The 24,170-nt window shown below is 51.4% G+C and overlaps 1 protein-coding gene across 4 annotated transcripts in view; it reads right to left on the bottom strand.

Annotated features, from left to right (window-relative positions):
• Positions 1 to 14,458: 14,458 nt before the first annotated feature.
• MAST2 (microtubule associated serine/threonine kinase 2) overlaps positions 14,459 to 24,170 on the bottom strand; it is a 175,118-nt gene continuing 165,406 nt past the window's right edge. For all 4 annotated transcript variants that reach the window (XM_014939194.1, XM_014939193.1, XM_014939192.1 and 1 more), the window contains 4 exons: positions 22,956 to 23,078; positions 21,796 to 21,932; positions 21,378 to 21,565; positions 14,459 to 20,624 (listed from right to left, as the gene is read on the bottom strand). In XM_014939194.1, the coding sequence (XP_014794680.1) occupies positions 18,556 to 20,624; positions 21,378 to 21,565; positions 21,796 to 21,932; positions 22,956 to 23,078 (2,517 nt within the window). In that variant the 3' untranslated portion in view covers positions 14,459 to 18,555. The remainder of the gene's footprint in view (positions 20,625 to 21,377; positions 21,566 to 21,795; positions 21,933 to 22,955; positions 23,079 to 24,170) is intronic.

Below are 24,170 nucleotides of genomic sequence, written 5' to 3' on the forward strand. Positions count from 1 at the left end.
CCACCTCTGGGCACCCAAGTGCGAGGAGAGCGGAGGGGAAACATCAGCAAGAAACTGGGAGGGCCCTGCAAAGCGCTTCTGGGGAGGGGCTCTTTTTTAGTATTATTTAATTTATTTCTTTTTAATAAAGGCTAATGAGGTAGAGTTACAGGAAAGATGTAAGTCACTAATTGGCGAATCATTTTTCAGGGCTTTGCCAGACGGCTCGTTTCGTTATGAAAACATTACGGCCGGGAGCCGGCGTAGGAAATTTCCAAGCGGCCCTGCTGACTGGATGGAAAGAAAAACATCTCCCGGCTCAGATGTCTTCTCAGAGAAAGGGCAGATCCCCGGGATTTTTCCATCCTTGGCAATGCCGCGGAGCTTCCTCCAAATCCCCTGAGTCCCCCTCAAGTCACGCACCGGACCCTTCCCAGGGGGTGGCACCAAGGGGCAGGGTGCAGTGTGGATGGACAGATGGCCCTGGGATGGTTTCATGGGATTCCTGGTCCCCTAGGGTGGGAGATGGTTGCAGTGGGGAGGATATTCCTCATGGGAAAAAAAAAGTGGACAAAAACCCCAACGATCTCCAAAAGTTAATTCTGTTCCAGCCAAAATGTCTTGATGTGAGGTGTCAGGGTTTGGTTCAGACCCTTGGGGTTTGGTTTGAAAGCCGTGAGCTTGTTGGAATGACCGAGCTCCTCTGCTTCCCCTCCTGGGTTTCAGCTCTCAAAATATTAGTCTAATCGTTTGGTTTAATGGACGCCGTGCTGCCAGGCCAGGGGAGAGGCGTAACCACCAGCCATAGCTCAAAGTGCTACAGACATGATCATGAATACATGGCAAGGCAGCCAAAGTGGGCTCCATGGGCTGCCCAAAATGGGGTGGGGGGGATGTTCCCTGTGGAAACCACAAGGGATGCGGTCGCCTGTCCCCTCCATCCTCCTCCAACAAGCATGGCTGCTGCATGGGATCCACCTGCCATGAAAGGAGTACCTGAGCATGGAAATGCAGCCTGGGTGGCTTCTTCTCACACCAGTCCCCACCATGACCAGGGTCTGGGTGGGTGGAAAGGTGACCAAGGAGGAGGGTGCAGCCTGCGTCCCCTGGGAGCAGGAATCCCCAGGGGTGCCACAACCTGGCTGAACCCCAGGGAGACATGAGGAGGATGGAGGAGCATTCACCCTGGCCACGAGTTGTGATTCCTTCCAGCGAGACATGAGACGCAGCATTTCCCTCCCCGGAGCATCAAGTCCAAGCTCGGAGCAGGGGCCAGCAGCTTTCAAGTAAATCCATGGATTAGGCTTGGCCATGGACCCAGAATCCTCATTTCTCGGGCAATCTCATCATCTCACTCACCGGCTTCCATCCAAATTGGAAGAAATGTTAAAATGCAAAGTTTGATTCTGGACAGTATTTTCAGGGCTCGGGGGGAGAACCCAACACAAGGATTTTGGTTGAGCTGGGCAGTCCCACGCCAGCGTTAGCCATTCTCTAACGATACAATCCAGACACCCAGGAAGGTCTGAAGGACAGAGATTTCACCCTGACCGAGATAAATTACTTCATTGGCTGCTATTTTCTCCCTGAATTTTCATCAAATCTGCCCTTTCTGATGGCAAAAACTGTCTCCTTGGGGAAATCAAACTGGTCTTTGTGGAGAAGTGATGGGTAGGGGACAAGCTGCTGGGGCACTCTTTTCATGGTGGCTTTGTGCTCCCTGGGGCAAGGGACATGGCAGGGAAGGAGAAGGAGAAGGAGAAGGAGAGGGGAAGAGAAGATGCAGAGCAACGACCTGGGCTGCTGCCTGCCCTCCTGCCCCCAAAGCCATCCTTGGTGGAGGTGGTGGCTCCTGGGAAACATCTCAGCCTCGACCTCCCCCAGCCTGAACACTGGCTCACACGCCAGGGAGCAAAGTCCATCTCCAGCTTCCCCGTGGGCTCCTGCTCTCCTCGGCAGCGTCATCAGCCCTTGGAGCCCTGTCCCTTCCCCATCACCACCAGACCTGAGCCTTGAACTCCCCCTCGGAGCGGGAGGAGGAGCACAGGCAGCTCCTCACGCCCAGCTGGCTCATTCTGGAAGCCCTGATGCAAACCAGAGCAATCCAGGGGCCGGTTCCCAGAAGAAGGATAAGCAGCAGGAAGAGGAGCATTAGCTGTCACAGGGCCTGGGGGGGTGAGCAAAGGCATGTCCTGTGATGGAGCATCTCGGGCAGACTGGGCTGCCAGGAGGGCAGGGACCGGAATGTGCCCGTCCATCCCACGGGTGGCGTGAGGGTGGCAGATAAACCTCTCCCTTGGGTTCCTGCATGGGGTCCTGGGGGAGATCCCAGCTTTTTGGGCTGCTGTCCCAGGTCTCTGCCCAGGCGAGGTGCTCACTAGCCACAAACCCGCTTCCAGCAGAACCAGGGCCGGAGCGTTTTTCCAAACTTTTTCCCTTTTCCTCCCACTTTGAAGGGAAGGGGCTGGATGGGTGCGTTGGGAGCCCAGCCAGGCCGGCCGCCCCGGGCAGGTGCTGTGCATGCTCCCGCGGCCGCTCTGCCAAAGGAAACACAAACATCCTACCCAAAGAAAAGCACTTTTCATCAGCAACACAGGTTCCCATTTTTGCACAGGGCCGGCCTGTTCTGGGCAGCTTTCCCCAACCGCATCCCCGGGCTGAGCGAGAGCCCGGCCGAGCTTTCCGGGCTGGGCTTCGGCCAGAGCCACCCCTCCCACCCCATGTTACATCCACTCAAACCAGCCAACGTGACCGTGTTCGAGACCTGGAGAGGCTTTAAACTGCCTTGATGTGAGATAATTTAGCGTTAAAGGGATTTAACTTTACCTTGGAGTCCCTCCTGTCCTCCTTGCGGGAGCTGGGGGTGTGGGTCCGGGGGGATGTGGGACCTGAGGATGTAGGACCTTGGAGATGTGGCACTTGGGGATGCAGATCCAGGGGAATGGGGATTTGGGACCCAGGTGATGGATGGGACCGTGGGATCTGGAAAATACAGTACCTGGAGGATGTAGGACCCCAAATCGCTTTGCTTCAGGCAAGAGGAACTTTGGCCAAACCTCAGTGTTCCTGTGCAGATGATGAGTCCCTGTACCTGGAAGAAGCAACTGGAGGGGAATTCCAGTTTCATGGAGCGGTGCAGCTTATGAAATACGCCGGGATAACAGAAATAGCTTAAAAAAAAAAGAGTGTAACTTTGGTCTGAAGTTTGGGAAGATGTGAGGAGAAGACAGGAATTGGGGCGGAAGAGGGGGTGAGCAGGAATCCAGCCCTTGGACAGGCTTCACTCACGGAATAAATAGCTCGGGGTGTTTTATACCTGCCCTCAGCGGCGGGCGGGCGGCCAGGGGAGAGGAGCGGCAGCGGTTCCTCATCCTCATCTTCATCCTCCTCTGCACCCATCAAAGCGCTGCCGCCGAGTCAGACCCCGTCCGGTCCCCCCCCCGGCCCCCAGCACCTGCCCCGGCAGAGCCACGGGGCAGGGGGAGCAGCATCCCTGGCTGCCGGCGGGAGCAAAGTCCACGGGGGCAAACGTGAGGCCGAGGGCCCGGGAACAAAGCGGCCTTTCACTGCAGCGGCTTGGCCAAAGGCACCGGGGAATATTTCTGTCCAAGGGCTTCCAAGCAGCTTTGATCCAGGCACGGGGTGGGTTGTTGGGGTTTTGGGTTGTTGTTTTTTTTTCTTTCCTTCTCCCTGTTGCTTTTTTTTTTTTTTTTTTTTTTTTTTTTTTTTTTTTAGTACTTCAAGGCATAAATTTTTGTATTTATAATTTCTAGGAGAAATTTCTTGCTGCTCTGGGAAGGAAACATCTTGCTGGGAGCAAGGTACAGGCGATGCAGGGTGGTGAGACACTGGAACAGGTTGCCCAGGGAAGCTGTGGATGCCCCATCCCTGGAGGTGTTCAAGGCCAGGCTGGATGTGGCCTTGAGCAACCTGCTCTAGTGGAGGCGTCCCTGCCCATGGCAGGGGGGTTGGAACTCAATGATCTTTGAGGTCCCTTCCAACCCAAACCATTCTATGATTCTATGATTCTGTGCATGGCCCCTTCACTCTTTGTGGCTTTTCCTGGCAGAAGGAGGCTTCAGCTGGCCCTTCTGCTGGGGTTTTTGGGTGCAGCACCATAGCGTGTGGCTCCCACAGCCTCTCTGAGGGCACAGCACCCCTCCTTTGCATCCAAGGGAGAGAAATGCCCCCCCCATCCCATCCCCAGGATCACTGCATGACCATCATTTTCAGCTCAGAGGTTGATTTCTGAACCTGACAGATAAATTCCAGCCTTGCTCAGGGTGGGAAACCCAAACTGCACCAGGGCTGTGTGCCTTCCTCCCAAGCCATGCATGCTTAGGTGGCCTTTCATCCCTCCTGAGATGATGAGGATGAGCACCTGCCTCCTGACCAGCCCCCAGACTTGCTGGATTTCCAACCGGTTTTCTGTCACCTGTCTAAAAATCCAATCCCCCACCCCAAACGCAGAGGGAGGGGATGGTGTCCCCCAGCCCAGCTGAAGCAGTGCCCAGCCCCAGGCTCTCCCCTCCTGCAGCACAGGGGACAGTCCCCACAGCATGAGGACCACATGACGTTTCTGGCAAGCCTCCCCTGCCCACATCCTGAATATTTTTAGGTAGCAGGAAACGAGCCTTTGCTGCCGCCAGCCTCTGGATCAGGGATGGGAGGAGACGGGTGGGATGGAGAAATGGAGTCATCCCTGCGAGGTCACTACTGCCCCGTGAGCCAGCAGCCAAGGGAATAAAACCACTCCCCTTCTCTTCCTTCTCTCCCTCCTCCTCTTCCTGGCCCCGCCAACCACCTTCTGATGGATGTTGCCTTTGGACGGGACCCTCTTGCAGCTCAGCTGCCGAAAAAAAAGCACCCATGCACCCGTGGGCCATCTGGAACCCATCACTGGCTGCGCACGGGGATGATGGCCAAACCCTGGCCCTGCCCGCTGCCAGCAGCACTTTGCTTTCCAGGGGAACACCTGCAGGTGAAAAGGGGTCCCCCCTCTTTGCTGGCAGCAGCTGGAGAAGGCATCAGCCACCCCACTGCCACCACAGTGCCATCACGGTAGCCCATGGGGGCCAGCTCCATGCTGGGGGGATGGTGATGCTTTTTTCCCCCCTGCTGAGGGATGAGTTGGGGCCACTGAAGTAGGGTACATGGAGGGTGCTCCTGCCAGCTGACCAGGAGGAGCAGTGGGTATTCCCCAGGTGGAAATACGTTGCTCACCCTTGAGCTGGTTGGTGCCATGGACCAGCCACAGCTCCAGGAGGCTGGAGCATCCCCAATGAGCTGAAGCAGGGATGGGCTGTGTGATGGGGCTCCAGGTATCACAAGGCTTTTTCCAGCTCTGCCACTGCATCCCCAAGCATCCTCAGGCACATCCCTGCAGCCTTCCCTCTTCTGACCTGTGACCATCAACAATATATGGAGCTCACCCCCCTCTCCCTGAGCAGCATGTGCCCCATCCAGCAAACAGACCCCAAAGGAGCATCATCCCCTTTTCCCATGGGTGCAGCACCTCCTCAAAAAGCCCCCCACTGCTCATCCCCCGTCATGGCTCACCTTGGTGGGCTGCCCGTGTGCCCACCGCCTGCTCTGGCAGCACGGTGTGAGCAGGGCAGGGGCTCGGAGGCTCCACGGCGCTGCTCCACCACCATTTCCTTACTTCCCAAGTGAAGTTTTCCTTCCTGTGACAGCAGCCGAAGCTTTCTGCTGGATGGTGTCACATCTGGCCGAAGGCTTGGGAAAGAGGCCGGGGGGGGTGGGGGTGGGAAATTCCTCTCAGCCCAAAACACTTCACGGCTAAAGCAAGTGGAGAAGACAGCACACGGAAATGCACAGGCTGGGGGAGCGTGGAGGGACGTCACAAGGAGGTCCTGCTCCCCTCCTCATCCTCTTAATACCCTCTTCTTTCTAATAGATAAATAAGGAAACTGGGCAGCAGTGGGGAGCAGCGTGGTACCCCCACCCTGGGCGAGCATCCCACGCCACCATGGGAATGTGCACACCCAAGGAGCTCCACGGGCAAACCCAATGGCACAGTGAAGTTAAGGAGCACCCTAATGACAGCTCCAAAATTAACGAGCTGGCTCCTGCATCCACATCAACATCTATAATGACAGGCGAGGGCAGGAGGGAGGCAAAAGGAGCCTGTTTGCTTTTAAAGTCCTTGGTGAGCAGCCAAGCGGGGAAGAAGCCCGGGATGGCACAGCAGCAAACCTTTGGGGTAGAAACTGTTAAAAGCACCTTTTAATCTTCTCCTTTTCAACTCCAGCAAAGCGGACGTGGCTGTCGGAGAACGAGAGGACGGGGAGGGGAGGAAATGGGCTTCTCCTGCCTCCCTGTTTGCAGAAGACGCCCGCGCTCCGCTTCAGTCTGTTTTTCTTGGGGACTGACTGAAACTGTTCAAACATCCTCAGCGCAGCCAGCAGCGCGGTGAGCAGGAGCCGTGGAAGGGGAGTGCCGGCTCCGGTGAGGTTCCGCTTCAGGTGTCTGCCTGGAAAGCCAAAAATTTCACAGCCGAGGGTCAGGGAAAGGTGCTGCCCCAGCGCTGGAGCTGGGATGGAGCAGGGCTGGGTGATGCAGGACCCGTTGGATGAAGCCCCAGCAGCAGCTCAGCCCTGAGCTCGCACCAGGACAATGCTACACGTGGATGGCAATCCCTGGAGGCTGCCTCCTCCTGGGAATGCCTCTCCTGCAATTTTTATTCACAAAATCCTGCAACATCCATCTTTTCAGGGCTGTGGAACCACCCCTTCCCTGCTAGAAGCAAAGGCAGAGCCTGAAGCCCCGCTCCATCCCCCAGCTCCCCTCCCTGCAAAGCCACTTCTCTCCTTCCTTCTCTTCCCCATCAGTAACTGGGAAGGGCTGGGGATGAGGAAGCCACCCTGGGCACTTTGGAGAGATAGTGGGATCAACACAACAATTTGGCAGCTGCCACCCATGAGCTGGACCCGAAACCATCAGAGGGTGCAATGCAGAAGTGGCAGAGAATGGAGGGCAGCACAACAGCCCCAGGTGCTGCTGCTCTGCAAGCAAAAGGCATCTGAGCAGGGGCAGGCACTGGTTCCCAGTTGAGCAGATGGCACCGAGAGCTGGGACGAGGGCTGGGTCCTGGGAAAGGCTGGGGATTTGCAGCCAGTAGCATCCCTGTGGGGTCATTTTGATGCTTCCCCCCACCCCACTTCCTACCCAGGAAAATCTGAGCAAGACAATTTTTCACCACCCAGGGTTTTTCCCAAGGAGGGAAAGCTGGGGAAGGGCCACATGAAATTTTATATTCTGGCTGGAAAACTTTCCACACGACAAAGCGGTTCCTGCAGGGCCACACAGTCAGCCCTGTGCCATCTGCTCTCAACCCAGCGCTGACTGAGCTCCTCCCCATGGAGTGAACCCCAGGAAGATGCTCCAGGGTGCTGTGTGCGTCCCACCAAGAGGCCAGGCAAACATCTGCAGCAGATGTGGGGCTCTGCCCCGCGGTGCGTCTCCCTTCCCCAGCCACCCCAGCAGCGCCAGGGGAGCATCCCTCATCAGCAGAGTGAGGAGGTCTGAGGCACCATATCCCACCAGGATTGCACTGCTAAGGGGAAACTGAGGCAGGAAAAGGGGGAAGAGACCTGCAAACCCCTTGGGTTGTGCCTGCAGTGTCAGGATCCAACCCCAGAGAGGTCACGGGCTCAGGAGCCTAGCGGGGGGACAGATGCTGCAGAAAAGAGCCAGCTTAGAGGGTTAGTGCCTGGCTGGGTCCCAGGGACTGGGCTCAGGCTGGGAGATTAAAGGTAGCCAGCCGGGCTCGTTTAAAGGGGAAACATAAACCTCTGCTGCCGGTGACCTGGAAGGGCAGCACCTTTCCCAGGGACCTGCCCCTCCAGGATTAACGGGGGTTGCCAGAGCAAAGCCCAGACTTATTCCCAGCCCGGCGAGACCTGTGTCCTCGCTGACAGCCGCGGGGGCGGCTTGGTCATACGCTCTCCCCAGGGAAACCCCTCTGGGATTCTGCCCCCCCAGGAGCCAGCTTTTTGGGGGAATCTGGCCTTTTAGTAAAGGGGAAGAGCCAGCAGCTGAGCAGAGAGGAGTTTGCAGCCACAAGGTCCATGGGTTTGGCTCATCTTCCTCTGCATCTCTCCTCCCTGCTGGCACCCGGTGCCCATGCAAAGGGGTGAAATAGAAAAAAAAAGACATGTATGTATCAGAAATGCAAGAGGATGCTGAGAGCAGCAGCCAGGGCCATGGTGCAACTCAGGATTTCATCCAGTTGCCCCACTGAGGGACCACAGAGCCTGAGGAAGCTGCAATGGGCTCAATATTGCTTGGCCTACTCTCCCCCAGGGAGAGCTGGGGATGCTCCCAGGTGAGATCTGGGGGAGCAGGATGCTCTCCCAGCCCCAGCTGGGTTGAGTGACAGCCCTGCACATCGCAGCTCCCCAGGCAGCCGCGTGGGAAAGCATCCCACTGCCGGAGAGCTTTCCCAGCCAGTCCCCTGCCCGGGGAAACCACAGGTATTTCAGCCTGGAGAGGGGAAGGACAAGGAGGGATGAGATGAGTTTTCACGGAATTTCACTGAATTTTTAGAGTTGGAAGGGACCATAGAGATCATCTAGTCCAACTCCCCTGCTGAAGCAGGATTGCCTAGAGCTTGTCAGAGCATGTTACTCAGGACTGCATCCAGGCGGGTCTTGAAAATCTCCAAAGAAGGGGACTCCACGACCTCCCTGGGCAGCCTGTTCCAGGGCTCTGTCACCCTCACTGTGAAGAAGTTTTTTCTCATTTAAGTGGAACCCTTTATGTTCCAACTTGTGCCCATTGCCCCTCGTCGTCTCACTGGGAACCAGTGAAAAGAGTCTGGCTCCCTCCTCCTTCCACCCACCCTTGAGATACTTGTCAGCATTAATAAGGTCTCCCCTCAGCCTTCTCTTCTCCAGACTAAAGAGAGTTGCACGGGAAAAACGCAGCAGCTCGTGGCTGCTCCTGTCCCAGGGCATCTCACGCAGCTGACACCCCCTCACCCCCCCTCTCCCCGTGCCCATTTAACCCCCATGTCACGCAGCCCTCCCACGCTGGGCCATCCCCGCCAGCCCTTCGTCACATCCCGGACGCCCCGTTAGGGCTGGTGCCAATAATCCGGGTGGCAGCGAGGATGCTCCCCACGGCCGAGCCCGGGGGAGGCTGCTGGGGGGAGCCCTCTGACGCGGGTGCAGCTTAGTGGGGATTAGTGGGCGGTCGGACGTGACTGCCAGGCAGTCGCCCGGCGCTAATTAAAGAGTGGGATATATTTAGGCACCCGGTTATCCCCTGCATTTCGCTTATTTTTAGCTCCCAGGCTGCCAGGCTGGGGTGGCACATGGGGGAGGGCACGGCTGCAGGGGCAGGATGGATCCATCCCCGGATGGTGCTTCCCATCAAGGGCTGGAGGGGACCCCGGCCCCATGTCCTGGCCAGAGCTGAGCCCCTGTGAGAAGGAAACCTCTGGCCCCACCAGGTGCAAAGGAGGAGAAAGCACTTTTCCCCCCCCCAGAAAGGCAGGAAAAGGGGTGTTAGGGAGCAATAGGAGCATCGCTGCCCCAGATCCCCCCACAAGCCTGTGTCACCACCCTGACCCCCATGCCAGGGTTTCCCCCTTTGCTACTTTCCCATGTCCAAGGCAGAGGCATCACCCCCATCCTCAGAGACCTCTGTGGTGACACCGGCCTGGCAGCAACATCACTGGTCCCCATCCCATCCCTCATTCCCCCGCTGCCCCTCAGCACAGCAGGAGCGTGTCCCCCACACATGGCTGAGTCGCCTGTCCCCATGGGCCATCACCAGGTGCAGAGCTAGACTTCCTTGGGTTTTAAATACACTGAAAAGAGGGAATAAAGGCCCCAACACTGTGGCCTCCTGGGCCTGAACACCCAATTAGTCCCTTCGATTTCCTCCTTTGCTACATTCCAACAAGGACACTGGGATTTGATAGTTTGGGTTTGGGGTTTTTCCCCCCTTTCCAGTGTGAATTATTGATCAGGTCACTACTAAGCTTCCCCTGCCCCCCAGCCTGGCTAAGAGGGAATAAAAGCCCCAACACTGTGGCCTCCTGGGCCTGAACACCCAATTAGTCCCTTCGATTTCCTCCTTTGCTACATTCCAACAAGGACACTGGGATTTGATAGTTTGGGTTTGGGGTTTTTCCCCCCTTTCCAGTGTGAATTATTGATCAGGTCACTACTAAGCTTCCCCTGCCCCCCAGCCTGGCTGCTGTGCTTCCCTGCTGGAGTGCACGGTGAGAGGGGGGAAAAAATAAGAATAACAGGATAATTAACAACTCAGGGAGTTGAAACACAGTGGAAAACCAAGCTGCTCCGGGAAGAGGCTTTTCAGCAGCCAGGAGGGCTTTTGCAGGAGGGTGTTTTGCGGGCAGGGCAGGCAAAAACAAAATAAGGAGGTGATGGCAAGTGAGCATCTCCCTTCCCCTCCAAAGGGCTTCTGTGTGGGCTTGTGCTGGTGCAATTCCCATCAGCTCCCAGCCCTGTCCCCCAGGGTCGGCCCTGGAGGAAGCTGGGGGGTTGCTGTTAGAGGACAGCACCCAAAAATAGAGCCACAGCCCCTGCCAGGAGCTAAGCACAAGATCTAATATGTCCCCAGGGCTCATCACCACCTCCAAGCCCAAATCCTACCGTGGGATTCCTGGCCTCCACAGAGCTGAGCAGAGTCCAGGGGTGGCCAAATTCCTCCTTAGGTGGCCCCTCAGGTAAAGCCTCTCCCAGATCAGCAAGGAAGGGCATGCAGACCAGTCAGGCATTTCCAGCTTAATAAATTTCAGCTGGGAAAAAAACCCCACCCACCACTTATTTATCCATTAAATCCTTTGACTGCAGGACCAGGTGCCCTGCACTCTGGAGCCTGAGGAGAGTAACCAAGGCCATGCAGGGCCATGAGCTGCCATCGCCTCGGCCACAGCTCGCCCCGGTTCCCTGCTGCCCATCAGAATTAGCCAGCCCGTTTGAGCGGGTTTACGATAATCATCAAATAACTGGTTCATTGACAGCATGTCAGGCTGAGAAGACTGACTGAGCCCTCGTTTGCTGATTGCTAATTAGCTTAACATTCCTAATCCCTCATTAGCGCCTATGAAGTAAGCTCTGAAATATGAGGTCAGCCCTAATCAGTGTTTAAAATATAAAGCCCACTGGCACGTGATGGAGGTGGGAGAGAGGGGGGCAGCCCCGGGGTCTTCCATGGTCAGGGGGGATGAGGCTGCTCAGGGCAGAGCCAGACACAAAGGGTTAAACCCTGTGGGGCCACGGACATCTGCTCTTCACCCTATATCTCCTCCCCTGACACTCAGTGAATGTCCCACTGGGATGCTGGCAGTGGCATCTGGGGTGACAGCACATGAGGTGTCCCATGTCCCTCTCAAGGTCCCCGTTCCTTGCTCTGCCCAGCTGGATGTGACCCCTGAGGCTCACGGGATCCCTCTGCTGCACTGAAATCTCTCACTTTGACCCCAGAAACCAGGGGTTCCCAGCTGGAAAGCCCCAAATGGGCCATCCCATTGAAGGGGACCCTTGTGTCCTCAAGGACAGGCAGCACAAGGGATGGAGGAGCAATCAGCCTTGGTAAATACCCTCAGCAATGAGCACCATGTCCCTGGTCCAGGGCTCTCCAGCGGGGAGGGAGGTGTTGGGTTTTAATGGGGTTTTTGGGTGGGTTTTAACCCTGGTGAGCTGAACGTGTCCAAGCAGGGATGGCAAGTCCAGGGTGATGCACGTGACATCCCTGGGACAAATTCTGGACACTGGGGGGGGGCAAACAAGCCCCGAGGCTGCAAAGCCCAGAGAATGTGGGGGCCTGGAGCTGTTGCTGCTGCCAGGGACAGACCGAGGTCCAGGCAGCAGCTGCATGGGGATGGGAACAGCCCCATGGGTGGCCACCAACCCCTTTGTGCCAGGCAAGGCCAGAGGAAGAACATCCCCAGAAAGGGGTGGTGGAGCAAAGCCCCAAGAAAGCCTGGTTCTGCCAGTAAAGCCCCCATTTGAAGCAAAATACATTGAATTTATTTTTTTTAATGCACACAAATGCAGAATAAACTCATCCTCCCACACTATCGACAGGTATTATTGGGCATCACTTGCCCAGTAACAGCTTTCTGGGTCCAGCCTCTCTCCAAACCAGCCAGGAATCAGCACTTGGCACTCCAGGTCCCCTTTTAACTGCACCCAGCGCCTGGGCTGGGGTCTGACATCCCACGTGTTGCTCTCCTGGCAGCCTGGCTGGGGGGAAACTGCCTGGGCCAGGCTGGTGTCACCTAAATCCATGTGAAGTCAGAGCCGTAAGCTCACAGGAGCATCACACAGTTCACTGGGATGGCACAACCTCCCCCCCCAGGCTTGGGGACGTGCCCCTTGCTCAGCCTGACCCCCAAGGACGCTGCTGCATCTCCAGTGGGGCGACTTTTTCCCACTCACGAAGCAGCACAGCCCTCCAGCACCACACACCCTTTATTAGTAGTAGTAAAAGATCCCCCCAAAATGGGGATGAGGTTTGCAGAGGTGACAAGCCCTAATGTCCCCCTACTTGCAGGGCACAGCGAGCGCTGCTGCTGCAGATGCCAGGTTTTGACGGGGCCAGATGTTGTCATTTGGTGCATCCAACAGTAATTCCAGCAGCGTGTTCCACTGTCATCACCAGGAAAGCCGAGCACCCGTACGCATTGTTTCAGCTTTCCCCCCACTTCCCACCTCTGAAATTCCCGCTAAGCTGCAGGTACCCTGGCAGCCGGCAGTGGGATTTGCCCGGGGTCTAGCTGGCACCCTCTGATCCTGGGGGAAGGGGTCACATCTCGGTGTCACCATCAGGGAGCAGGCGCTGAAGCGCGGCTGAGCTGCCCGCGTGTGCGCCGTCATTTGGGAGGAAAATGGCACTTATTTGCTGCGGCTTAATCCTCTGGAAGAATAAACTGCTGGGGACAAGGAGCAATTCATTTCTGACTGGGGGAACCTCTACAGGAGGGCTGCGGACTTTAAGCGTAACCCTAATTAAACCCCAGCCAGCAGGTCTTAGGAAGGGAGAAAAACCGGGATGTTCCCACGAATACATAATTTGAAAAGATCTTATTGCCACGTTTCTGCTGGTCCCTGAGTGATGCTCCTGCCCCAGCCCCCCGTGTCGATGGAGGTGATGCTCTGGACTCGGGCTGTGGGACACGGCCAGCTCTTGCTCTGCAGCAGGTCCCTGCCCAGAGCCACCACAGTCTCCCGGCTGTGCCAGAGAAAGGCCGTTTTGCTCGACACTGCAGGAGATGTAACAGCGTCCTCTGGCACCATGCTCCCCTCCCTTTGAGCCCTGCTGTCCCCCTGCGCGTGGGCAGGAGCATCACTCTTTCAGGAGCCGACGTCAGCGATGACGAGCAGCGAGAGGCACCGTAAATCTCCCGCTTCGCCCCCGACTTCTGCTCGGCAGCTTCTCTGGAGCACAGAGACACGGGATGTTTTGAGCATCCTCGGCAGCAGTAAATGAGGCCGAGTCCAACCCCCACCCCCCAACCAGGCACGAGCATCTCCCCAGCTCTTCATTTGCCAGGACAGGAACAAGCCTTTGAGGGCTTTCCACATGGCAGGCACACACCTGTAGATGTTAAAAGCAAAGGGCTTGTTTTGGGAAGGTTTTGGGTGGTATCTTAGCACAAGAGCTGAAGTAACCAGGTGCACAAGGAGACTATGGAGCTCCTGCTGCCTTGTGCCGTTTGGCTAATCCAAGCCAATGCCATACCCGTGCTGCGGGCAGCCACTGCCCTTTGGGTTTTATTGTGCCCATAACTCATGCATCCATCAGCTACTGGGTTCACAGAAGCACAGACCAATATGGGGTTGGAAGGGACCTCTGGAGATCATCTAGTCCAACCCCTCTGCCAAAGCAGGTCCACCAAGAGCAGGTTCAGTGGTGGTCAGTCCCATCGTCTCCTCATCATATTATCATAGAATTGTCTAGGTTGGAAAAGACCCTTGGGATCATCGAGTCCAACCATCTACCCTACTCTACAAAGTCCTCCCCTACACCATATCCCTCAGTACTGCATCTAAACGTCCCTTAAACACATCTAGGGATGGTAACTCAACCACCTCCCAGGGTAGCCTATTCCAATGCCCGACCACTCAATCACTCCTCTTGCTGTTCTCTCCTGTCCCTCAGCTAAGTTTCAAGTCTCACACATTTTTACCCCTTTAGTAAGGACTGACCATTAGGACCCTTCATTAGCAGGCACACAGGATGCTAAATAATTCAGGGGCTTTCAGTGGAGGATGGTAAATTCTGGGCTTGGGTTTCAGAGAGGAGAAGTTTGGCTTAGAAAGTCCCAAATAGCCTGGCAGATTTACTCTGATACCTCCCACACCCAGACAACCTCCAGGGTATTTTCTTCCCCACCAAGCAGCCGGTTGAGCCGTCGGGCTGAAGGCACAGGAAGGGGAGAGTAAAGGGAGAGCAAACAAGAGACACACACGAGTTTGGATTTATGTAAAAAAAAAAAAAAAAAAATTATTTATTTTGGAGGAGGATTTGAACATCGACATGCAGGTACAACATGAATAAAAATTATTGCACCGCTATTATGTGGCAATTGTTCAAGTTTCTAGAAACACAGAAATTCCACACTTTCTCTTATCTAGCTAAGTGCTGAGTGACACAGCTCGGCGGAGCCCAGCTCAGGAGGTGCTCTCACAGCCACCTGGATATGGTAATTGAACACAACGTAAACACACACTTCTGTCAAATCTTCTACTAGAAGTACAGAATTATCCTTCACATCCAGTAAGAGAAAACCAGAGAAAGACTTTATCCTCCCCTCTTTGGAAGAAAAAAAAATTAAAATAAAATAAAATAAAAATTTTAAAATACTCCAAATCACACCTTAATGCAAGTGTGGCAACCAAAACCACTGGTCACTCCTACCCCTTCCCCGGCAAGCGCTCTTTAGTATATTAGCAGCCAAAGGCCTCTGACGTTCGGACCCAGGAGTGGCCGTTACAATGCTAAAGTCTAATATTTACAATAAATATCATCCATTTCTCTTAGTTCGCAACAGTAAGAGACAAAGGGAAACATAACATTGAAATGAGGCACGGGGCAGGATGCGGGAGCAGAGAGGAGCTGCAGAGGCTGGAACCAGCTTTGATGCCATCACCCCCCCATGGATGAGGAGCGGGAGACACATCCGAGCCAACAGAAGGAAACAGGGAAGGGAAAGCAGGAAAGCAGCGTTATTTGGATGGTTTATAAGCACGGCTCATTCACCCAACGCACACCACAGGCACCCAACTCCTACCTCCTGCCCCTCGGACCTGGGGACACCTATGGGGACCAAGTTTTCGGTTTGCTGAGTGCTTCGCTCGGGTACCACAGGTCTGATCCTGCACTGGGGGATGCACTCTCCCTCTTCACACACTGCTCTTCCAACATCTCATTCCCCCCTCACGCCCCGACACGTTTTGCAAGCTTACTTGAGAAGGTGTTTAAGCAACTCTGAGCAGAGCAAGCAACAGGTCTTGGACAATAAACCTGGTTTATTATCAAAATTGTATAGCAAAAGTCTTTTTGCCCAAACTTTTAGCTAAGGTGCACCCTCTAAATTTCACCGAAGGCGGAACCGGAGTGATGGGGGAACCTGAGGGAAACTGCAGGACTGACCAGGACCAGATACAGGGATGCTCTCCTGGTAACGCTGCTTGGCTTCGGCTTCCAAAAAAACCAGGGTTTCTTAAATTGCACTGATCACTTTCTGTACCGTAGCTACAAAAGAGGTGATGGAACACATACCTCACCTCTTCTTTGGCCAATTCAGGCAAAAGCAGCAAAAGCCGTGACATAGCAAGGTTTTTCACTCCTCTTTTTGTGTGTAAGAAAGGATAACTCTGCAATTCAGCGCTGGAACCACCAGCTGTGAAGGGAGGGAGGCAGCAGCTAAAATAGCTGGTACCTCCAGAGGGTCCCATTCCAACCTGGGTGGGATAAGCCAGGTTACAAAGTCCTCTCTCCTAAGAGCGGTGGCTGGTTGTCCTCTTAGGTTTTTTTAAAGGCAGAGTCCCTTGTGGGTGCTCCAGGAGCATGCTCACAGAAGCAGCCCTGTCACCGCAAGGAGAAGGAAATGGGGACCTGCCACCCCAGGGAAGAGCCAGGTGGGACCACGTCCTCACACAGCTCTGGGCTCACTACTTAATAGACACAGAAACTTCCACCTCGCCAAGGTTAGGTGCCCTCAGGAGATAAGCTTGAGGCTTGTCTTTGTGATTACCACAGACTCAGGATGCTGAATCAATTTTTCACTGTTCCTGTCCATTTTATCACATACCGTACCTTGCCAACCAACTGGACCTTGCTTCTCAGCAATTTTTTATTAGATCAACCCGTCGGGGAGGAAACCAGCCAGGTAAGTACCAGATCCTGCCAAGTCTGTCCCTTACTTGCTATTGCTCCGAATCAGCACAGAACGATGCTCACCAGCAAAAGTGCTTTGAGAGGCTGGAGATACCCAGGACCTTGACAAGGCAGTGGAAATACTGCGGTTTCTAATCGTAAACCCAAGTGTACACGAGTAGGCTATGAATTCCAGGAAAAAAAGAGCAAAAAGAGAGCGCAGCCAGCTCTGCTCTCAATACCGTCACAGCAAGATTTATTAAGGTGTTATCTGGGAGCGTTGAGGCTTTGGTTAGTGTATTAACAACACCATACATGTCCACACAGACACACCGAGTAAACGCTCATTTAAACATGTTTAAAAGAAAAAAGGAAAAAAAAAAGCTCCAACCAAACCAGAACTTGGTCCAGAAATGAAATCCAAGCAGCCAAAATCAAGTATATAATGGGGGAAAACAACGGTTATACAGAAAGAAGCAGGGTGAGGTTCCAGAGATTTTTGTGATTTGTGGATTGAGCTGAAATCAAGACGAAAGAGGTGGAGAAATTATATTCCTATATAAAAACATATTTGCGTTTAGGGGAAGCAAATCAAAACTTCAAGTTCAGAAAAAGCCAAGACAATGAAGGCGGCGGCGGGGTCATGAAACCAGACCAACAGAGGCAGGTTTTAGCTTGAAATACTGTTGCACAGTCAGTCATTCTGCTTCTAACAGAGTAAGCCAGTGAGCAGGATACGAGACCTCACGGGTGATCCGCAGGGAGACACACTCAGACAAGACTAGAATAAAAGCTGAGCACAATCTGGGACAAATGACGGGAGTGTTCATTGAGAGGAACCTTTAATTGGATGAAGAAATGGCTTACAGTGCTATAGGTATCACCACTCGACACATTTATTGGTGTATTATTATTGATCTAATCCTCAGCAAAGAGCACTGTTATCCAGAGTCGCTCACACTTAAAGCAAAGCAATGTCTAAACCTAAGAGCAAAGAGTAATTTTTTAATGGAAAGTGACCTCAGCAGTGGAAATGGTCTAGCTATAAGGCTGAAATCTTAAAATACCACATGTGTTTTGAAGTCTGCTTGCAGCTTGTCCACAGAACTTGAGGAGTCAGGACTCCTCATAGGTTTTTTTCTGGTTTTAAAACGGGCAGATTCAGAAAACTCAGCAAGTTTCCCAAGCCCCAATTCAGAAATGTTAAGGAACACCTTAAAATCCCTACCTATTTAGACTCACCAAGAGAAGGAAAAGTCTCCAAAGGTCATTTATCATTGAGATAACCTTGCTCAAGACATACTGGAGAACACGCGACTACAAATTTCTCTACTTTAAAATCGACCTACAAGGCACCCCTTTCCTGGGGTCATTTATTCTGAGGCAGGGCAAGTTATGAATTGAAGCCAGAGAAAGGAAGATTAAAATATCACTAAAATTTTAAAAACAGAGGGAAAAGTTGCCATGTGTCCCACAAAGGTTAAGTAAAAGCGATCCCAAAAAAAAAACAAACCAACTTACGGATTGGAGATTTCTCTTTCTGATAATTCCACTGAAAAATAATTTTACGTGGTATTAAGAGAAGACAGTGGTCTCTCTCTCTGTCCAACCCTTCCAGCCAAGTCCCTTGCGTGCAGGACCGTGAATGCACAGGGTGACAATGAGGTCTTACTTGCACCGAAGAGGATTTGTAGTTTCAGAATAACTTGTGGACCAGAGAGTAGTTTCTTCTCCTTGTCAAAGGATGTCAGGTTGGAAATTCAAAGAAAAAACTGGTGAATTTCAATGGCATTTCATAGAGAAGGTTGAAAAGCAGAAATTTAGAAGTAAGCTGCCTTTTTTGTACTCAGAATTTTTGGGATCTCAAATAAATGCAGGATTAGAGGGAAGAGCACAACAGGTCCTAAACTCAGGCAAAATAAAAGGTCTGGAAGGGGAAAAAAGATAACCAACAAACTGTTTCTTAAGCCCTGCTTTAAAGATACCCTGTTCTAAAGAGACCTCAAACGGCAAGCATTACTGTGTACAAAAATAGAATAGCAAGGATGAAAAAACACAAAAAACAGTATGAAAAAAACCCTCCCAAAAATAGATGTACACAAGTTCTATTTTATATTAGTGTATATTACAAAATTCAAACATGCAGTCTCTATTTTGAATGTAGAATGCTCCAGTCCACGTGTACCAGGGATGCTGCTATGTTTTCTTTACAGCACCATCATGTGACAGGGGAAAGTCTTGTATTTTTAACTGATTTCCAACCTCTTTGCTTTTTGCCTGCGCCAGAGTCCCTTCTTTAGAGGGCCTCGTGCTGCCATCTGGCAGAGGAGAGGCTCTCAGAGCTCCTTGTCCAAGAGCGTGAGACAGCTCTTTCGATGGTGTGGTTTTGCAGCTACCTCCCAACACCTCAGATGCTTTAGGGCTGCAAAAAGCTGCCTCCTTTTTTGCCACCACGGGACACGTGGCCGAGTTTAACGACTCTGTGCAGGACCTGCTCCTGGTGGCCAGACCGCCTGTGCTAGATAGTTTGGCTTTCTCTTGACACGCTCCTCCTCCTTGAGAAGTTTCCTGCTTTTTTTGTTTGGAATCTCTCTCTTCTTTACAGGAGGCACCCAAATGGGGGAAATCCTTTCTCTTTTCCACCTCTCCGGAACCAGACATACTGAGCTTCAAAGGGCCTAACACGCTCTGAGCGAGTGGCACTAACTGGGACACGGAGAGAGCTCTTTCGATGGCAGCGGGGACGAGGAGCGTGGAGGGGACAGGAGCAGCCGGGCTGGTCGCTTTGCTGGCGGCCGAAGCGCTCTCCGCCTGGGACGAGCTGGGCTGCTTTTCAGTACTAGGACTTTTTTGGGAGGTTTCACTCACGCTTCCAGGAGGCAGAAAGGAGGTGCTGTGCTGTTCTGCAGGCTGAAGCGGCTCCTTGTGATCCTTCTCACTGCGATCCGCAGGGCTCACCGAGAGGGGAGGGCTCACGCTCGCCGTGCACCACGAAGAAAGTGCCAGCAGAGGTTTGGAATCCTGTTTTTTCTGACTGCTGTCTGTTAGCAGAGGGTCTTTCAGGTCAAGCTTACCACACGAGGCCCCCAAAGAGTCACCTTCTTCAAGTTCCACGAGTTTGATAGACGGGCACTGTACATGCTCTGTGCGGTCTACTGGTTTTTGGGTACTTGCAGTTCTCCCTAGGTCTTTGATTGCTTCAGAAGACTTGTCTTTTGGACCAAGACACTCAAAGGTTTTGTTTTCTGGCAATTTATGTTCCTTTGCAGTTGTTTCTGAGCTCAGGAATGGCTTTTCTGAATTACCTAATTTTTCTGGAGAAGTTCTTGGGGGGACCTCTGATGGGGAAGGGTGCACACTGATTTGCAGCGGCTCTGAAATAGTCTTGGCTTGTTGACTGTTTCCCTTCTGCAAATCTTCCGTACCTTTTGGATCTTCAGGTAGAAAGGCATCATCTTCGATACTATCCTTGCTTTCCAATTTAGATGAAAACTTATTATCCTCATTAAAAGAATCTGAGCCTTGGTCTCCGCTGTCAGGGGGCTTGTCTAGTCTTCTCCCATCCTGACTATCTTCTGAACCATCATCCGTTTCATCTTCGGAAGAATCTACTTCCCTGATGGCCTCTTGCTTTTGCAGAGACTCCCTCCTCTCCACCCTGTCCTGTCGAATAGCACCCAACTTCCGTGAACCCGGCTTCTGCAACATCCCTTTTTCTGCCAGCCCAAGTTTGCCACCCGTTGTTTCATTCGCGGATTCTTGTAAACTCTGGAGACTGGGATCCCTCTGGAGCATCTCCTTCTTAAATTCTGAGTGAGAGATATCCAGGCTGTGCTTACGCGAGGAGCCCAGCTTCTTCTCAGAAGAAGACAGCGAGGCAGCCAGCTTCTCAGCTGACTGCACTCTCTTTAGTAAAGGAGACCGAGGGGGCTCAGCGCTTTTGGGGCGAGAAATTTGTCTCACCAGCGGTGGAGAGGAGTGTAGTTTTACTGGAAAAGACTGGATGATACTGGAGCTGCCAACCGAGTGTCCTGGTAAAGGAGATGGGGAGCGCTGCGGTGAGGTGGACTGTGGGGTGGGTGAGGGAGTGTGAGCCAGGGGTGACAGAGGGATGTTCCCCGCAGATTTGCGCCTCGGAGACCTGTACTGCCTTTGAAGCTTCGGTGCTAATCCGTGCAGAGAGCTGGGTCGGATGTGTCCAGAGCTGGCTGGAGAATTGGGAACACTGGAACTGGGAGAGCTGCTCTGGGAAGAATTGCCACCAACTTAAAAGAGAAAAAAAAAAAAAGACTAAGATGATTAATATATATTTGGCCATTAAAGCAAGTTATTGAAAATAAGACATGCAAAGTCAAGACAAAATGCCATGTCACCACAAAGCACTGCAATAATATTACAAGGTAATATTGCACGGTTTCTGATGGAAAATTCGTATCATTGTCACACAACACCAGAATATAGTAAGAAACGCTCTGCTATCAGAGCGCTTTTCATGACAAAAACCTCCAAGCAGATAAACCACGTGTTTCATTGCTATTCTCAAGATGCAAATCTCTATTCCATCAGCTGATTCAATTTTCAAATACGACTTTGCCACACTGTTTTGATTCCTTTTCTCTGAACTAATATAGAAAATGTGTCAAACTGCTAGAAAAACACTGCAACTTACAATACACATTTGCATCAAAGTGAAAGGATGCTGTAATACAGCAAATGCATTCTTCAAAGGATGTATGGATTTTCATTTTTAAATGAATCAATGAATGAGAATACATGCATCCTTAAGGTAATTGACATCACAGCTGTTCTTTTACTTCACAAACCTGCCTGCTGCTGCGTATTTTACTTCAAAAATTAATCAATTAGCAAAAATCTTCTCCAAGGTTTTGTTGGGTTTTTTTTCTGTTTGTGTGGATTTTTGTTGGAAGCAAAAATCTTCTCCAAGGTTTTGTGTTTTGTTTTTTTTTCTGTTTGTGTGGATTTTTGTTGGGTTTTTTTTGTTTTGTTTCTTTTTTTACCTGAGTGTACAGACTCGGGAGTGGATCTGTAGCTCTGGGTTGGTGACCGAGGAGACAGGTTGTGAGTTGGAGAGCCAGGCACGCTTTCTCCAGAAGACAGAGAGCGGTTTAGTGAAGATAAACTCCGGCTGGTGTGAAGTAGTGATGCCTGTTTAGTGATCTTCCTCAACAAAGAGCTCTTCTTCTTACTGCGGAAGAGCATTCAAAAGTTGTTTACAAGCCCAAATGATTTATTTACCTTTATTGGCATATTTCAGTCGATTTTATGTCACAGTCAAAGAGAAAAAGAAAACAAAAAGAAAAGAAGAACTACAGGACATACCTGCTGATAGGCATTATCTGCAAATTGATTTGACAAGATCTCTCTTAAATTATCTCGGTTGCCATTTAATTTTCACAGAGAAACATCAAAACGAACCTTTCCTGACCATCCTTAGTTTTGCTCTTCTTGTTCCTACGAGCCATCTTGGATTTGTAGCTGGCTTTTCGAGCTGGACCAACTTTGATGGAGGTGTTCTCAAACGGCGTGGTGGAGATGGACACTTTATTTCCACTCTGTCAGAAACAAGACACAGAGACATTGCTTAAAATGTGGCTGTTTGAAGCAGATCTGCAGGCTAAGCAGGTAGGCAGCCAGTTTATTGCTGCCTGCCATTTTGTAATCCTTTGTCAAACTCCATTTCCCCCTTTGCATTTCCACCTATCATTTATTAAGGAATGGCTGAGAGAGAGCCCTCTTTAGTCAGGCTTTCACAAATGATTAGCTCAGACCCCAGCTGGTAGGCAAAGCTTCCCAGAACAGACAGAACACAGCATCTGACCTCTCCCATGGAGATCCCAACTGCCTCAATTTAATACTTGTAATACTTGGAAACTTGAACAAAGCGATATTCTGTCACCAATCCTATTCCCAGTGCTCTGACTGATGGCAGATGTGAGCATATCAGGCATCTATCATAATGAATCTGCCACACAGAGCGTGGCTTGTCTCACACATCTTAAAAAAAAAAAAAAGATAATTCTGATTGCTCCTCTCTTTGCAGTCCCAAAGACTTCTGTCTCTTGGAACAGACCAAAACTTTGGGTTTTATTTCTGTAAATGGATTCAGCTCAGAGGAGGTATCAAAACGCAAGTCATTTAACTGGATAATTTTAAGACCAACCATTACAAAGCTGCTTTTAAATACCACTAGGAATAATCCTTGAGAAAGCATTAAGAGCTAATAACATCAGCACAGCCTAAAGGCAAAAAATAAAAGTAATTTAGAAAATTTTTAAGGTATTTGTTTCTTAAAGTGATGTCTGTGGAAAGGTATACCTAAATCTTTTTAACCTTTGTCTCTAATGCTGATAAAAATGTATCTGATGGATCCTTATTTCTCACAGAAACTGAGCTGAGCTTAAATTACATGCAGAAATTTTGGAGATTTAGGGAACAAGTTGCAGCAATGATTTTTAGCAAAACAAGGGCCAGGCACTGTGTACATACATGCATTTCAGACAATGCTAATTAGATACCTACAGCATTTTAAACAAGCTGGCTCATATTTTCCAAATGTAACAGCGCTGAGTCCCTACCTTCAGAATCAGTTCCACCACTTCTGTGTGCACCAGTCCATGGACCGGCTCCCCGTTGACATGGGTTATCAGATCCCCTTCACGCAGACCTGCTTCGTTTGCTGGACCACCTTCCTCCACGTGCTGGCAACGAGAAGAGGATGACTGATTTGAGAAGAGGAATGTACAGGATCGTTGGCCAGATCAGACTCAAAGCCCATCCATCTCTTCTCTTGCTGGTGCCAGCATCAGCTGCTTCAAAGATGGGTGAAAGACACCACTGACTGGCACAGCCAAGCACAAAAATCTGTGCTCTCCTGGATCCAAGGCAGGCAGCCAGGATGGTTAAGCTGATCAAGAGACCAGGTCCTCCCAAAGCAAAAAGCTCAACACGCTCCCAAAAATTTTCAGCACTCAGGAACGTTAAATACCTTTGATTTCCAGACACACATTCAATCTTTTTCAATTTCTTTACCATCCCAAATCCAGCATCCTTCCACGTACATGCTGGAATCCACAAAGGCCAAGAGACTTTTAAATAAGACATGCATTTAGGGTGCCTATACTGCATCTCATCCCAGACAGTTTCTTTTTCCACTTTCCATCCTTGATTAACCTATCCAACATCAGATCTTTCCCCTATGGACACACTGCCTTTCCCCACCACTGTTCAGAAAGACAAGCCTCCTTTGCAGTGAGGAGAGGGATACAATTGAGAATACTGCAACTCCCTCTAGCCAGAAAAGACTACAAATCACTATCTTGGTAAACTCAGCATTTTTCAAGCAAAGCAGAGAGGAGCAAGGGAAAACTGCAGCTTCAGATTATTTTTCTAGGTAAGAATGAGTGTTAAATGATGACCAAAGCATATGAAGTCCAAATTGTCTAATGAAGACAGAGATACAAGGAAAACAATGAACCACCTTTACCCTGACTCCATTCTCCCCAACTACACAACTCAAACAACACTGCTTCAGGGAACGGATCACTCCTAGACCTCATAACATTAACAAAAAAGGAACACAGAGATCAAGTACCAGAAATAACGGGAAGGAAGAGATACAGACATGGAAACCAGACCTTTTAGCACAGCACACAACTAAGCCAAGAGCTAAATCCCATGGCAATCAGCATAGCAGCAGTGATGCTTTAAGGCTTGCAATCAATTCCAAGCGACTGCTTGGAAAACCCCAGCAGACTGAACTGATCCGAAGCAGGCTATAATCACTAACACAG

The sequence above is a fragment of the Calidris pugnax genome, unplaced genomic scaffold (assembly GCF_001431845.1).
Source record: "Calidris pugnax isolate Ruff unplaced genomic scaffold, ASM143184v1 scaffold18, whole genome shotgun sequence".
NCBI classification, from domain to species: domain Eukaryota; kingdom Metazoa; phylum Chordata; class Aves; order Charadriiformes; family Scolopacidae; genus Calidris; species Calidris pugnax.